Here is a 17,548-nt window from a genome sequence, read left to right as displayed (position 1 = left end):
AAAACGGCCCCATTTGGCAAAGAAAAAAGTGCTCTTCCACCATGACAACGCACCGGCTCACACCTCCGCCCTCGCCACGGCCAAATTGGTCGAATTTGGCTACGAACTGCTGCCCCATCCACCGTATTCTCCAGATTTGACCCCGTGCGACTTCTTTTTGTTTCCAAACTTGAAAAAGTTACTCGCCGGGAAGAAATTTGAGTCGAATGAGGAGGTCATCGCCGCCACGGAAGAATACTTTGCAGACCTCGAGAAAACCTATTTTTTAGATGGGTTAAAAAAGTTGGAGCATCGCTGGGTCAAGTTTATCGAACTAAAAGGAGACTATATTGAAAAATAAATCGCCGCTTTTCCAAAACTTTTTGTTTTTCTTTTGTAGGCTAAGTACTTATCGGACCACCCTCGTAACTTCTACACGAAAAATTATTGAAATATAGAGCTTTTCTTTTTCTCCAACTCGCCGCAAAACAAGCTGAGGCGTAATTTGGACACTCGTAATGTCCGCTGTCACCAGAACCGGAAGTTCTCTCGGCAGTAGGAGAATGGTAGCGTTATCGGCGAGCTGGCGGTGTGCCGGTAGGTTTTACCACAGGGTTTTACTTCGCTGTTGGCGCCGATGCTACCGACATATTTTCTGAATCTGCACCTCTCATCACCGCTATAGCTATGGACACCTAGCGGCTGAGCGAAATTCAGTTAGATACGTTTCGCTACAGCAAAAGCATGGGACTGGTCCCATATGCTGGTACGAAGCGTAGCAGGCCGTCAGCACGACAGCCATTTCCACGGTATCTCTAAAAAGAAGGGGACGCGTTGTCACTCAGTGGCGTAGCAGAAAATGCACAGACATTTCTATGGGCTCAAGCTTTATTAACTTTTATCTTGCCAGGATAGGCTCGCAGAGTGGAGTGGATGAAAAGAGAAGAGAAAAAGATGGAGTACAGCATCTTGGACTATTACACCTTTAAAACAACTTTGCTGATAGTACATATCTCACCACACGGCTTTTCTATGATTGCAAAAGACGATATAATCTTAGCAAAGTTACAGTGCAATCCACTTATATTAATAATGAGAAAACCCGAATATGCAATCATTAAAGACAATTATCGTTGTGTCTGGTCTAGAAACTGATCATTTCTAGTCTAGAAAAATCATCAACAGAGCAGTGGTATATCATTATATGTGGTATCGTTGTAAGTAGATTGCACTGTATAGTAACATAGAAATATGATTTCTTGATCACAAAGACCAGAGGTGGCCAGGCTGACCCAGCTTACGAGCCGCAAACAAAACCACAAAACTTCCAAGAGCTGCGGGGGGAGGGGGGGGGATTTTTGTCCAGAACAATAAACGAAACTCGAATAATTTCCAATCTTTCCGAGTCCAAACTGTACGTAAGGTAGCAGTAGCACAAGACTGCCAAACCGCAACCTGTCTTTCGATTTAAAACGCGTTTCATATCTCTTTTTGGGAAACTGCTCGTGTGACTTAAAATAAATAGGGGGCTGGGGTGGGGGGGAGCCGCGAGCCGCACTTTAACACGCGAAGGGCCGCATGCAGCTTGCGATCCGCAGCTTGGCCACCCCTGACATAGACGTTGCAATCGTTCAAGGAATGCTAACACTAATCACTTTTCTCGGGTGATGAAAACGCTTCAAAATTCACATTTTTCATAGACTCCTTTAAATACATCATGCACCAGTAATATCTTCAACTTGATCACGCACATGGAATGCACGAAATAAGAAATCCGGGCGATGTTCGAGAAGACAGATGCTAAGAAAGCACCATTGTAGTTGAAGTAAACAAAGACGGCTCGAGCGTTTCTGCTGTCTTGGAAGGTGTCGCCACAACATCACCGCATGAGTAGATCGATCTTCCCTTCTAGGACTTGCTGGGTTATCGCGACACGCGACGAGAATTCGGCCAAGGATTGTGCTCTACACGGAACGATGACCTTCCACCATGTCGACCACGTCGATCATCACCACCGATGCCATGTTTTTCAGCTGACAGGCGGCTATGCGCAGGCGCAGTCTGATCTTTCTCTTGCTTCGTTTATCACACAATAGATGGCGCATGTAGGTGCGAGCAAGCATTATAAAATTCGGCAATTTCCATCACATCGCTAATTATTTAACAAAATGTGAATCAAAATATTCTTTAGCAAACATTTTAAGATACATTCGCTGGCAATTTATTGTTTAGGATCGCGGTGCTGGTGAGGTAAGCGCTGATCCAATGGGCAATGTGGATTTGGCTGACGTGCCGTGGTACCGCGAATGCATCGCAGTGAAAAGGCACAGAGCTTTCGAAGGAAAGAAGGTATAAAGGAGTCCACTTTTCTTTTAAAAACTCTATAACGAAAATATTTTTTTGGCTTCCTGTTTTTCTGTTTTGGTTTTCTTTTTATACCTTTTACAGCGTGCAGTGGACACAATTCCAGTTCGAAATCATTTTGTGGTTTTTAAAATGGAGAACAAATGCACAAAGGACGTTCAGCGACAGCTGTGGAACGTCTTTGCAGCATGGAAGCTAGCATTTATAGAATGCCGAGTCTGTCGTTCTTCTCGACATCAAGGAGTGGAAGGGAAACAATTTAAACATTGCCATCCAGACAGTTGTACTGCAAACATATATCAGCATATAATTGGCACACTTTACGAATGTGCACAATGACGTACAGACCTTCAAAAGTGGCTGCACTTGCAAGGCAGGCAAGTCAATCGAGCACTAGTGCTTATTTGTGAGGTTAATTCACTGCTGCAGCTGAGCCTGCAGGACTTGGCACACTGTATTAAGCGCTCTAGGGCACGCCAGTGTGCCCCCTGTTGGTCTGCGAGGTTGTGTCGCCTTCTTTAAGGGGGGACACTACCCAATAGGGTTAACTTTTTAACCTATGGCTTATTATGAATGAAATTTAGAGTATATACTGGAAGTTGCAAGGCAGAATGCAGTGCAAAGTTTCATCAGTGTACATGAGTTGTAAAATAACTTGTAGTCATTTTTATCAGGAACACGCCAACTTTGTTTAGGAAAACCATCGTTAGGAAACTAATGTAATACCGAACATTTTTCTACTCTAGATCTGCAGCAGAATGCCTAGAGAGTGCAGCTGTGAAAAGAAAATTTCCAAAAAGAGATTTACTTCATGTTAACATCGCTGTGAAAAATCAAATAAATTTTTTTGCCTTTTATGTCAAGCACAAAATCTTAACATCTTTCATAAAAGACATCCACAAAGTCAAAAAACAATTCCACAGTTGCACTGCCCATAAAATTCCACTTGGGAAAAACAATAAGCGAGTCTTTCCTCTTGTCCCATTAACAAATGATAGTTTTCCTAAAATGAAAATTATGCCAAAATGTGGAATGTAGAAAAATGTGGTCAAAGTTTTCCAACCCCTACCTTTTCTTTAGCTTCAATGGACCGAAAATAATTTATAAAAAATTAACTATGCGGTGTAAACTAATGAAACTTTTGTAAATACTCTCCAGGTGCTGGTGGATGTAAATATGACATTTTTCAAAATCAGCTTTTTTTGCTGAAAATTTTTTTTCTGGGTAGTGTCCCCCCTTAAGGTGCAACTCTGGTCAAGTTTCAATGGTTAGAAAACAGTGCAGTCCTACGTCGTATCATTCAAAAGCCTACACGTAAAATATTATGATGCAATTCCACCTAAAAGTTTGTTGAACCGACCAACGAAGTTGAAACGGGTCCGCGTTCATCAAAGTCCTCCCAATCTAGCGGGTGACACGCGGAGCAGCATAGTCAACACCGCCGGTGGTCACAGCCAACACTGTGCAGGACGTCAACAACTGGAAGAACTGTCTTGCTTGTTTCTTACTTTTTGTGGCACGGGCATGAGGGCAAAAAAGAAAAAAAAAAGAGTGTGGGGTGGAGAGGGAGGAAGCACGTCTCCGCCACAACACGCGGCACTACTACCGTGCAACCTTGCCGGGTCAACAACGCCATCCGCCGCTTTCGTTCTTGACATGGCCAACTTCTCCGTACCACGTGATGTCCAGCAGTTGATGAGCAGGTTCAATCTTGCCTGCCGGGGGCAAAGTTTTGGTTTTGCTTTGTGATTTTCGTTTAAGGGCACACACCCCCTGAGAGGGTCAACTTTTGAACCCTTGGCTTAAAATTAATGAAATTTACAGGGTGGGCTTGTGGTCATGCTGGAGGGTGCATAACAAAATTTCAGGTCTGTTGATTAAATGGGAAGGAAATTGGAGCAGCTTCTATCAGCAACACGCCTACGTTGTTTAGTTAATCTGTCGTCAAAAAAGTATCACAATATTCAAGATTTTTTTTTTCGCTAGATATGTAGCAAAATGCCTAGGGGGTGCAGCTATGAAAAGTTTTTGTAAAAAGTAATTTATTTCTATAAATTTTCTCTTCTGCAAAATTGGTCAACTTTTTGGTTTCTATGTCTTCAACAAAATGTCGACAAGAAGTCCATAGCCGCATTCCTTAATAAATTTCAGTTAGGAAAAGTGAAGAGTGAGCATTCCCTGTATTGCCATCATCAAACAATAGATTGACTAAAATGGAACTTAAACCAAAAAGTTCAACAGAGAAAAGTGCATTCAAAGTGTACCAAACCCTATCTTTTCTTTAGCTTCGGTGAACAGAAAATAATTTATAAAAACTTAACTATGCAGTGTAAACTTATTAAACTTTCTTGGAATACTCTCTATATGTTGATAGATGTAAATATGTCATTCTGAGGGTTCTCCCCAGGAATTTTTCAGGGGTGGACATAACTATTATCCGAGCGGTGGGGCAGTGGTGGGGCGTGTAGTTTGCAATGCTGCGCGATCTGGCTTGCAAACAAATAACACTTTGCGTAGGCTATCTAACTTTGTGGCCCTGTGAGTGGTGCCATGCCGTGGTGATAAAACAAAAACAAAAATTGCCTCGGGGGGAAAAAAAAAAAAAAATGTGGGGGTGGAAAGTGAACAGGCGAAGATAAAGCAAGCCACGGCGCCAGGAACAAGCATTGAGCAGCAAAAGAAAAGTCCTCTCCACTTTCTGCTCTTTGGCACTTGCCGCCTGCAAAGAGAACTGCTGCGAGGTGCGCGTTTGTTTATTTTGCGTTCTTCCTCTGCCTAGCACCCCCCTCCTAACCCTCCCCACACTGGGAAAAAGTACTGGGAAATATCGAGAAATAAAACCTTTTTGCGACGCTTTGTGGGCCACCAACTTCCGAAACTGTGTTTGTCTAAAAACAGTGAAATGACGTATTTTAATTAAGTGTGTATGTGTTCCAGTGATTCACGGGAACAACTGACCGCTTCTCATTGTGCAGTTTCATCAGTCGCAAATTTTTATTGGGTGCAGGCTGGTTGCCTAGCAGTTACTTTTTGACAAACTTTTAAAGTTGCCTAAAGGGCCCCTGAAAACAAAAAAGGAAATTTTTTAACAGACACGTGTGTCATAAAATAAATTTTATGTGAAAAAAACTAATTTTTTGCAATATTGACGGCGCGAGATGCAATTTAGTCGGCAGTCGCCTCCTTTCAACTTTATTTCTCTCGGCATTTCTTGCGCGTGGAGGAGAGGTGGATCGGCTTTGGTTTCCCGTTGAGGTGGAAAGAGCGAATGCCCGAGATATTCATTCCGGAATGACCTGTGACGTCATAAACTTTGTGCGCAGAATTTCAAAAAAATTTCTCGCCGTCAATATTGCTCTAAAAAACTTTTTTGGGGTCGTAAAATTTATTTGATGACACTCGTGTCCCAACCAGTCTGTTCAAAAAAAAAGGTATTTTTCTTTTCAGGGACCCTTCAAAAAGTCCCTGAAAATTTTTTTTTAAACAATCTGGTTGGGACACACTTGTCAAAAAATAAATTCAAAGCAAAAAAAAAACAAAAACAAAATTTTAGAGCAATATTCACGGTGAGAGATTTATTTGAAATTCTGCGTGCAAAATCCATGACATCGCAGAATGGTCATTCACTCTTTCACCTCGACGTGAGGCCGAAGCCGATCCACCTCTCCTCCACACGGCCGAAATACCGAGAGAGAAAACAAGTGGAAAGTAGATGACACCGACTAAATTGCAACTCGTGCCTTTAATGTTGCTCTAAAAAAAAATATTTTTCTATTAAAATTAATTTTTTGACACGTGTGTCCCATCCAGACTGTTTAAAAGAAGCCTTTTTTCTTTTTTTCGGGGCCTTTTAAAAAGACATTGCTCTACCTTTGTTTTTCAGAATCGTAGGCTGCTGCAGTCCCTTCATCCAGATAACAAGCGGAACTTGGAGACAATTGAAGATTCTCTTTTTGTGCTGGTCTTGGATGATGCCAGTCCTGAAAACCGCCAGGAGGCAAGTGCCTAATTTGACCCTACATCGTGCCTACCGAGCAGCCCACACTTGTTGCTCAACATGGTCAATTGGTGGCTGTATTGCATTGACATCAGTGAGCTGGAGTGTTTGAAATTAATGTTAGGTATGCCTAGGTTGTGTCCCAGGCCAGTCAGTCAAAAATTGGCAATTCGACAGGAGCCAATCCAGGGCCGTGAATGGGTTCAATCGTTTTACAGCATTTTTTGGGATCTGCCTTGGGATGAGAGTGAGTCCAGTGATGCGGTGTCCTCTGTGCAGGTGATGATTGAGTCCCTCAAGGGGGATTGTTCAAACAGGTGGGTGGACAAGTCATACTCGCTTATTGTCTTCAAGAACCTCACCATTGGGTCGTCGGCCGACGTAAGCAAGACACTCTGTTCCGTTTTGTCTGAAGTGTTGACTGTACAGTGAGTCTACCACACAAGCTCAACTCGGGTTCAGGTTAATCTTTTTTTATGACCACAGTTAAGAAATTATAAAAAAATGTGTTTGTGTGTATAAGCCTGCAAGAAACGCGAACTGCCGGGTTGTTCGTAGCGCATGTTTTCCCCTAAAATGGCCACATTAGGCGTGACTGTTTTGCTTGTATAGTAAGCTTTAACAGTAAAACTCGGTGCAGAAAATAAGAAAACATGTTTATTTACATGCTTAAGTGGTTCGTTCAACTCTTTAAATCAATAGGCCCTCAAAGATTCTTCCTCGTATGAAAGATTTTGAAGCACTCCATCCTCGGTCACTTAGGTGTCGCACAACCAGCACGCTCTTGTCGTGGTTCGGGCTCGGAACTGCTGTTAAAATCGCCTCCGTTGTTGACAGAAGTCTCTGAAAACTCACTATTTTCACCAGACGTCCCATCATCATCGCTGTCGAAGATGATATCTATGATTTCATTGTCAGAAAGGCCACACCGTACACTGGACACTGCCATCTTCTCCAAGCAGGCAGCGATTGAGCAGGAAAGACGACACACAAAAGAACTAGCTCAAACAAATGCAGCGAACAGACAACCCTCGCCATCTGTTGGCAATGTATCTAACTGCGCTACCCCTAGTCTACATAGCGTGCCACCTATGAATGGCTTTTTCAAACAGAAATTCATGCAGACTGGCGAATCACCAGCTTTGGCAATATGGCCCCTGACAGCACGCCCGGCGATTCGCCGGCTTTGGTAGTGAATGGGTTAAAGGGGTCATGAAACAATTTTTCTTCTTTTAACTTCTTAGCTTTCCTCCTCAACTCACAAATTGCGCATTGTACCAAGCAATTCAAGAAGACGGAAAGGGGGACTCTCTTCTTGCTCGGTCTCTCGTTTTGTGCACCCAGACACTGCCATTCTCCTCCTAGAGGATTAGCTTGTCACTCAAAGGTCAGACAAAGATGGCTTTCCCCACCCCGTCCACCCCTAAGCTGACAGAGCTGTGGAAGCTACGTGCTCGTTGGGCCAGCCACACTTTTGCCACTTGATCACGCTCCCTCATGCATACCCACACAAAGAGAATGAGGTCAGGTGATGAAAGGAAGGTGGCTGATTGATCCGGCAAGCGCATAGCTTCCACTGCACGGTCAGCTTAGGGGTGAAGAGGTCCGGTGTCGTGTGACGTGCGTTTGGGCCGGATGACGCGCTTTGGGTGCCGCGGAAGTATCACAGTGAAAAGACAGAGCTTTCGAAGGGAAGGAGGTACGAAATAGTCCGCTCTGTTTTTAAATTTTCATACCAAAAATCTGGTTTTTGACTTCCTACTTTTTTTCTTTTGGCCCACTCATTGATATGCTATTAGTAAAATCCCAATCTAAATTCATTTATCCTAGCCCAAAATTCGTTTCATGGGCCCTTTAATGAAATCTTGCCTGCCATTTAAAGGCCGACCTACAGAATCCTCTTCTGCCGGGCAGAAAACCAGTTCCCAGTTTCCTGCTCTATTCCCTCTCACACTCTTCTCTCCCGCAGGAGTGAGTCTCTGATCTACTCTCCACAGAAAGGAGGAGGGTCTTCCTCTTTCTTGAGTGGAAAGGAGGAATTAAGGAAGAGCTTCCTCCTTTCTGCTTGTTGGTCGGCCTTTAAGGCTTCCGGGAAGTTGCTTTCCAAGTTGCCCCTGCCAGGTTCGACTACCTTTGTAATTGATTGCCGCATTTCAGGATTCCAAGGACCTGTCATATGTGCAGACTAAAAGATATGAAAATATTGCAGTGCAAATATTGTGGTGTGCAGTGCAATTCACTTATAACGATACCACAAATAACGATGGACCGCTTATAACGATTAGTTTCTAGAGGGACATGCATTTTTGTGTGGGGTATCCAGTCCGGATACGATAGTTGGTTATAAGGATTGCATTTTCTGGTTTTCTAATTATTGTTATAAGTGGATTGCACTGCATCTCAATTCTGCAGAACAATGCATCTTCTGGACGACACATGGTATAGCAATTCACTGGACGACACATGGTATAGCAAACACGGGGTGTTTTTCGACATTGTTTGTCTTGGCACTTCTAAGCTACTGACAAACCAATGTGGTTTGCAGAAACTTTTAGATTGTATGCCTACTTCTGTCACTTGATAGAGCTCTATCATTGCAGCACACCCCTTTCGATGGGATGGTTCCAGTCTCGTGCGCTCACTACGCCCACCTGTCTCACATCGCCGAAGATGAAGACGCCGTGAGTTCAGTTGATTGTTCTGCAGTGGCTCTCTATGTAGGGTAGAGTGAACAGACACAGAGAACTAATTTTATAATTCTTAAATATTGTTGCACATACTGTTCATTCATTGTCCAATTGTTTTGGGGTCAAAGTTTGTACTCCATCTATTGACAAAGCTTTTTCTCATATCTAGGTTCCTACGGTGTTACCGTGCATTGGCCTAATGGTTGCCCTTTTATACAGCAAGATGGCTAGGGCACTGCAAGCATATAAGCATGGTTTATCAATTAACATTTCTTAATAAATAAATTTATGATGCCCATTAGTTTCCATTAAAGGGATACCGAATCGAAACTTAACATATACTTCTCACGTTCAGAAATAAGTTAAACATAATCAACCTTACCTGCTAATGACAATTGCACGCTTTGCTTGTATTTTGAGCGGATGGCTATATTTTTCGTTCCAAAGGGCCGATTCGAGCCAGCGCTCGAAGATCGGCCATCGGAGAGCACGATGCAACACGAGAAACGTGGCATCAACTGGCCCAGCATGGGCAAAGTTGCTTGGGGGCTGGCGTAGTTATGAGCTCTGCCACTTGTTGTGGTCAACGGATTACTACCTGAACAATTTACAGTAAAACCTCGTTATAAAGAAGTTGAAGGAGCGGTCGTAATTACTTTGTTATAACCATTAGTTTGTTATAGCCAATGTCCATTTCTTCCAACTATTCAAGCAAGGGGAATTATGATTGCTTTGTTATATCCATTTGTTTGTTATATCCCATTTTGTTATAGCGAGGTTTTACTTTAGTTGCCCCTCCCCACTCTTCCCGCAGTAGTTGAATAGGACGGGAGGGAAGCAAAATCCGGTTGGACAGGGCTCGTGCGTACGCAGCTTGCTGCCATACTTCTCCGGGGCAGCGCTTCGTTTGAGGTCATAGTGACGTAACGAGCTTCGATTTATTCCTTTTAAATAATGTTGCTGTCTTTTCGAGCAAAAAAAAAATTGACGTCGCCATGGTGTGGCCAGAACGTGGTCAACATTTCAACAATAAAATAGGTGCTAGAATTTTGTTGCAGTATCCCTTTAACACTTGCTGCAGAGATATGGTACACTGGTTTTGCAACTTCTCAAATATTTAAGAGCACGTACAAAACTGCTGAACTCTTTAATCGAGGTGCAGTTTTCTGCGACCTTGATACTGCTTTCAACTAAAAGTTTTGTTAAACTGGGATGTTTGTTCATTTGAACTGAAAGTTCTCTACATTTTAACTAAAAGATATATCAATGACCTTTTTAGAGTGAACATGAGATCAGAGGTCCCCTGCCAGAACCCGAACATCTAGAGTTTCATCTGAACGATCACCTCTTGAACGAAATTGACCTGGCGAAAGCGGAATACCTCAGACTGGTAAGATGTTTTGTGACATTTGTTTTCTCATGGGCTTGCTGATATACCAGATATCATAGGGAGGGCTGTTTCACCGCGTCCACGGTGGAAGCAATGTTGGCATTCATTTTTTTAATGTGAAAGCATTAACTGGTCCCATGGAGCGAAGCTGGCCTTGTCTGTAACAGCGAAAAACGGCACCTAAATTCTGTCTGTAGCAGCAAGAAGCGGCACGTAAATTCCCATTGGCTGCGACGCATCATGTGGCTCTATAGCAATGGCATCATTGTTACTAAGGGGCCAGTCAAACTGCTGGCGGCGCAGCGGGAGGGAGGGGGGGGACAAGGGTATGCGCTGGCCTGACATGAGGCCTAACTTTAGGCTTACCGTTACGCTTTGAGGTCTAACGTCGCCAACTGGTATGTGCAGCTGTTTGACGTGAGGAGGGGACCCGGGTATGTGCTAGCCTGACATTAGGCCTAATGTTATGCTTTAAGGTCTAACGTCGTCAACCGGTTCCCACAGCTAAGGCAATAATGATGATAAGAGGACACGTGATTTCAGCACACGCCGCACTGAGCTTCGCTCTCTTGCCACTGCCTCACCTAGCGGCGCATCAGTTACCAGCGAGCCAGGGCGTTCTGTGCAGCGCACTGCCGCACTCTGTCCGGCACTGCAGCCGCTTCTGCCCCTCTCGGCGCTGAGAAACATGGCGGCGCCTGAAGCATCAATAAGACGTCCCAAGTCGCCAGGCTCGACCTAAAATGGACCGTAAAAATCGACGCCTGCCCATAGCAATCTTTAACTTTTCGTCAAAGGTGTATTTCACAGGTGGGTTTTCTTTTGTAAAATTGCAAAGCGTAGCTCCGTTTCTGGAAACCGTAGGGCCGAAAAATGAAAGCCGTTAACAACTACCTGTAACGCCGAATTAGATCGCAGCTCTTGAGGAGGGGGAGGGAAGGGTACTGAGAGGAGTGTATACCCGTCCTCCCTCCTCCTCACCTCCTCATTCTGCCTGCAGCTCCTCCCTCCGAGCGGCATCGCCATTGGCGTAATTGTGAGGTCACATGACGTCGCGTGACCAGGGTGTAAGATAGACAGGTGGGGAAACGGCCCATAGAAGCCTACCGCAGCGCCGTGACTGGATTGTGTACTCATTTGCTTGCGGGTATCGCCGATTTGCGACATATGGCGCTGCGGCGAAAAGAAAATAATCGGAATCGGATTTGCATGGAACTCTATGGGAGAGTGCCCAAAATAAACTGAGAGCACGACAGTCCTCCATTGAAAATCCACGAAAAACCATCTCCGTCAGATTAGCCGGTCGCCACCGGTCACCCACTCGGAGTGAGAGTTCGCAATGCTCCACATAGGTGGTGCCACAGAAAAAGAGAAAACCGAGAGGGACACAGTCTGGTCGCTCATTTGGCTCTCGTTTTCCCACCTGTCTATCTTACACCCTGCACGTGACCCTCATGACCTCAAAGGGGTCACGTGACGTCACGAGGACGTTTCACGCAGTGCTGAAACGTCCCCATGCCGAAACGTTGCCACGGTTACGCCCAGGGATTTCCCTAGACCCCCCCTAGGGGGGGTTAGGACCCCCCCTCGTTTTTCCGAAGGCACCCCCTTAATTCGCAACGACTCCTATATTTGCAATGCCCCCCCCCCCCCCCCTTTAACCCCCCCAAAAAAATTGAGACACCCCCCCTCATTTCAATTCCTGGGGAAACCCCTGGTTACGCCGCTCAGGCCGGAAACGGGCGCCTAAGAGCTGCGCTCTAAAAACTTGCCAGGGTCAATGGTGGGCGGCGACACATACGACCAAGCCGAGTATTGAGGCTATTGAGGCTCGTTTGACGCTCGTATTGATAGATGGCGCTACCTCCTTATCGAGATTACAGCCCCTAATTGAGCCTGCTCGCGACCACCGTGGTTTATTGAAATGAACATACTCTTTTTGTAATGTAGCTCTTGTTAAAAAATAAATGCGGACACAAAAAGCAAAAAAAAAAAAAAAGTGTTCGCCTAACGACGGCGTTATGTTACCAATGCCGTTTTATCTGCATGTCATCTACTTTTCTTCGCTGGTCAGCTACACCTTCTCACGCATGTTGACGACGCTGCTCCCGACACCGCTCCCGACACCATCTATAAATTTGCGCGCCAAATGCGTCCCGCAACTCGACTTGGTTGTCTGAGTCGCCGCCTGCCGTTGACCCTGACAAGTTTTTTGGCCCTATGTTTTTTTACAGAAAATAAGCTACCTTTGTAATTTTACAAGAAAAAAACAACCTGTAAAATGCACCTTTCCCGAAAAATTCAGATTGCTATGTGCAGCTGTCGATTTTTACAATCCATTTTAGATCGAGCCTGGTGACCTGGGGCACCCTATGTATCGTTGGCGGCCGCAGCCTCGGCAGTAGCAAAACGTGGCCATCCACGCCAGTACACCGCAGACAAACTAAGGGAGCAGAAGAACGACATTAATGCTTTTGCATTCACAACTCATAAAAAGTGCTTAGGTGTCCTCGGAATTTTGGTTTCTTCAGTGTGACAACATTGACATCCTCTGTGAGGTTTTCACCGGCTATGGGAAGGGCTTCATGAAGCCAGTGAGGGTTCATCCCGAGGCCTACTTGCAGCTGGCTCTTCAGCTCGCCTACTACAGACTGCACAACAAGTGAGTCTTGCAAGTGGCCCCTTTCATGATATATTTAAAGTTAGAATTTGTTTAAACCTACCATATTGGGGGTTGTTTGTTGTTTCTTGTAGGGCCTTCATATGAATTCTTTTATTTTAGCAGACATGCTACATTTAGTGGTCGTTCCTTAGTGGCATTTTTGTATACTTGATATTCAGTGAAGCAGTGTTCACTCTTGCCTTGGCCATTGTATGGGTGGCTGGAAGCTTTGTAAAAAGAACAAGTGACAGTTGTCAACTGTTCCCATAGAAAAAAAGGTGGATGGTAGAGTATCTCAACTAGTAAGTCAGACTCTACTGTGTCAGTTCTGGTAAGTGCACACTGATGTACTATATTTACAAGAATGTAGGTCAACCTATTTTTCAATTTATGAAAATCTAAAGTTGGGGGGGGTGGGGGTAGACTTATAATCGAACCAAAGCATTTTGCCGCGGTCAAAAATGAAACAATCGCAATATCAAGAACACCTCAGCTTGTTACAAGTTTAGCCAGCTGTACCTGTAGCATTGTGCCATTGTGAAAATTAATTTTACAAAATCTTTTTTTTTAATTTGTGCAAGCAAGTACCATTGATAGTGATTTGCAAATCAGCCTAAATGTATGGCGGTGAACTGCGCACATGGGTGCACGGCGCGCCCAACTCCCAGGGTTTGTGGCACTTGCTGCAAAAGCAACTCCGGAATGGCCGCTGGAACAGCCTCACCCAGCCTCACTCCGCACTGCTTTTTTCGCACAAGTCACGGTCGAACATTGTGTGATCGAGTGTCAAGATTATGCTTGAGTGCCAACTACGTTTTTCTGTATTGTACGCTGATCCGGCAGTTTAGGATTTTGGTGCTCATTTTGGCCATTCTTCATCCAAACGCAACCAAAAACTGCGCTGCTGGATGCAAGTTCGACCTGTCGGAACGGGTGGTGCTCCAGCAGCGTCTACAATGGCGCAGGGTCTTACCTGTGACGGTAGTCTATAAGAGGCTTCCACGGGCCAAAGCTTGCAACGTACGTCGCAGAAATTCACAATCAATCCCTACCTGTGACGTGCGACGCGATCACCGAGCGAGCCTGGAAGATGCGGTTCATGCGGTCATTTGCGAAGTGCTAGATATTGTTAGACGACGCCAACGACATGCTTTGAGACCGTAGCAGTGATGACGACGGTAACGCCAGCATTAGTGCGGACGGATCGTAGTCTCTTGTAGAAGACAGAGTGAGAACGACAGGTAGCAGCTTCAGTTGTCCCGCCTCCAGCGCAGGCTTCCTAGCTTCGGTAACGATTAGGCATCTTGTGCGCCTCGAGCGTACATGCGCAGCCAAAGCATGCCAGAAAGCATCGAGTGCGTGCTGGAGGCCGGGCTTTTGAAAGAGACACCCCGCCGTTTTCATACGTTTGCCGTAGAGTGCGCCCCTAAAGTTGTTTTCTTTTTGTTGACGTTTAATGCGGGACCAACTCACGTCTCACGGGAATCGATATAGAGCGCACAGGTCGCGGACAAACTAATGTCACGGGAATAGATACCGCGGATAGTGGACGCAGCAGATTCGCATTTCACGATGCAATATACACGCGGGACGAACTAAAGTGTCCCGGGAACCAATACCGCGTGCGCAGATCACGTACTAAAACGCGGGAACTTGCTATGGCTCATCTCGGACATCGCGTGACATCCGACGGGAATCGGGGAAGCGAGGGGGGGGGTTGATGTTTTGGAATTTTTATGTTACAGATATTTAGCCAGTAAAACGGGATGAGCAATCTCGTGAGGCCAGGCGTTCTCTCGGAACGTTACGTTAGTACTTTGCAAGTTCTGTTTGCCGGTGCCTCTTTTTAGAACGTTCCTTGGCAGTTAAATTTCTTAGTGTGGGATAAATGGGCTGTTGGGTCGCATAGTTTGTATCATGATTTAAATTCCCATGGCTCGTATCTGAAAAATTAGCAAAAAATAAGTTACTTTAAAAGGATCGATACGCCTTTTCCCTATTTACCCAATCACCAAAGAGCATGCTGGGAACGTAGGCACATATGCTGCATGCACTTGCCTCATCAGTATACTATGAAAGATTCGAAGTTGCCAATATAAGGCTTTTAGGAATGCACATGCAAAGTGACATTTCCCTCGATTTTTCACTACAGAACAGCTACTACTGCAGATGCCGGCAGGTGTAACTGCACTCACAGCATACTTCTTGGTGCTTGTGTAGTATTGCAACAGCCTGTTTGCAGTGGTGATGTCTGAAGTTGCTTTAGAGGTTTAACGTTCCCTTTCCATTTCTTTCCTAGGCCAGCCCCTACGTACACAACGGCATCGACGAGGGAGTTTTACCACGGGCGAACGGAAACGTGCCGGTCATGTACGTGCGAGATGATGGACTTTGTGAGGGCAATGGACGACGGGCACAGTTCTGTAAGTGCTGGGCTCATTGCAAGCCGCTGTGAAAGCTGCTATTGTTTTGTTGCATGGCTGAGGTTAGCTTGCTGTCTAGGCAAAGTTGCTTGTGAACAGTCTGATGTGCCGACAACGTTTTTGAAGTGACGAGCTTTTAATGTGGCGAATTGCAGTTAAAACAAGTGCTTTCCTACTTTTTATGTCTTTATGCCACGGGGCCATGCTTCACTTTAGTTCAGCTAGCAATTCTCTGCTTCCATTTTCTGTTGAAAGAGTGCTAAGCAATAGATATAAATTGTATACTATTATTTTTTTAGTTTCCCACCTTTAGAGCATGAAAAAGTTTTAGAATGGGCTCAGTCCTGAAAATAGAAAAAAGTCTGCTATTTATATATATATGTTTTATCATATACTGTAAATGACAGAATATTCGCAAGGACCTATATTCTGTTTAATCTTATGATGTACCGCAGGAAAGGCTACAAGCGCGAGCTCCTTGCTCTGGGGCACATCTTGGCGGCACAAGCTCTCCTGACTTAAGAGCAGCTGCCAACGCGATGAGCTCGCGCTTCTAGCTTTCGCTGCGGTACAACATAAGGGGAAACAAAGTATAGTGTTTCAGCATCTCATGTCTTGAATTATAATGCAAAATATTGATTCCGCATATATAATTTCCATTGCTACAAAACACATTGCGTACCACGCCGGTTCGTGAAATTTCGTGTTCGTAAATTATGCCTGAAAGCCACAGCCCTTAGACACAGCTGTTTGCAGTACTGTCATTAATCAGAAATCTACTATGTGCAGTGGACAAAACTTCCTGTTTAGACATTTCAAGGCAAGGAAACATTTTCTTCTTCCTCTTCTTTCCTTAGCCAGCCACAATTGTTGGTTTGATGAATCGAGCCGTGGAAAAGTTTGGGCATCTCATGGTTGACTGCTGCAGGAACCATGGTTTGTGCATCTGTGACCTCTCTACTCTATTTAGCTTTTTGCTGCATTATAGCAGAAGCTTTTCAATTTTATTCCTCCACTTCATGCTTGGATAAATCCATTCACACATGTTTGCCACAGGTTCATGCAAGGTGTGTTTATTATGATTGATTCCACATGTTCCAAAACTAGAAGTCGTTGAATCTCGCCGAATTTTTCCCAAAACTACCGTAATGACCTGGAGAGAATTCTCCCTCTGACGAATTCAGTAGCACTTTTTTTTTTCTATGCCCAGTTCCTGAAGCTTGTTTTTAATCAGTCAATATCGCACAACCAGCTTTAATGTAATAAAGGATGAAGAGCAAAACAACAATAATAATCCCCGGAGAAGGGAAACAAGGGGGACAAATGACAAACAAATCTACAAACACAGCTATCGCATTGGTGCAGGGGAAGACTGGAGAAAGAATGAACAGATTGTGTCGTCTTCGCCTTACATTTTTATTCTTCAGTTGTGGCGACCCGTCACGCCGACGCGTTAAGGCAACTCTTCACTTGAAGCCAGCAGTGATAATCTGCATTATAAACGGTATGAGCTATGAAGAACGGCTTTTACTTGGAAACTGTTGTGAACCATCTTGACAAAAAGCTAAGCATGGCACACTGTGCACCCCATTTGAGCGAGCTAAGTTCAGGCTCCACAGCCAGTCGACCAAAATATCACTTTCATTTTCAGTGGTGCAAGGAAAAGACCTCAGAAATTTATTTATTTAAATACCTTAAGGAACCCCCATAGGGGGTATTACATGAGGGGTGGCATACAACAAACATCAATAAAAGGAAGGTACAATGTCATGAAAGCAAATGTGCATGTAAAATAAAACAAAAATCGTCAGGAAGTTAAGTATGCAAACACGAAAAACACTTCAATAGTACCTTAAATGCAATTGCACGTAATAATTCTTTAAATTCTAATCAGTCATCAGTAGTTACAATGTTCTTTGAAAGCCCGTTCCAATCAAAGGCATCATGTGAAAAAATGAGTTCTGAAAAGTGATGGTTCTTGCCTTTGGACGCTGTACATCGATATTCTGACCCATGCGACGGTTGCGGCTTTCTGAATGAGCGATG

The 17,548-nt window shown here is 44.5% G+C and overlaps 1 protein-coding gene across 1 annotated transcript in view; it reads left to right on the top strand.

Annotated features, from left to right (window-relative positions):
* The window catches only part of LOC8052006 (peroxisomal carnitine O-octanoyltransferase), a 41,841-nt gene that overhangs the window by 16,243 nt on the left and 8,050 nt on the right, over positions 1 to 17,548 (top strand). Inside the window, exons 7-13 of the mRNA XM_029979007.3 lie at positions 6,227 to 6,340; positions 6,620 to 6,721; positions 8,941 to 9,021; positions 10,307 to 10,417; positions 12,949 to 13,079; positions 15,379 to 15,502; positions 16,360 to 16,438. Coding sequence (XP_029834867.3) covers positions 6,227 to 6,340; positions 6,620 to 6,721; positions 8,941 to 9,021; positions 10,307 to 10,417; positions 12,949 to 13,079; positions 15,379 to 15,502; positions 16,360 to 16,438 — 742 coding nt within the window. The remainder of the gene's footprint in view (positions 1 to 6,226; positions 6,341 to 6,619; positions 6,722 to 8,940; positions 9,022 to 10,306; positions 10,418 to 12,948; positions 13,080 to 15,378; positions 15,503 to 16,359; positions 16,439 to 17,548) is intronic.

This window comes from Ixodes scapularis, unplaced genomic scaffold (genome assembly GCF_016920785.2).
Source record: "Ixodes scapularis isolate PalLabHiFi unplaced genomic scaffold, ASM1692078v2 PGA_scaffold5__190_contigs__length_132052651, whole genome shotgun sequence".
Classification (NCBI taxonomy): Eukaryota; Metazoa; Arthropoda; class Arachnida; order Ixodida; family Ixodidae; genus Ixodes; species Ixodes scapularis.
Note: the sequence above shows the minus strand (reverse complement) of the source record. Positions and strands in the feature narration are given on the sequence as shown.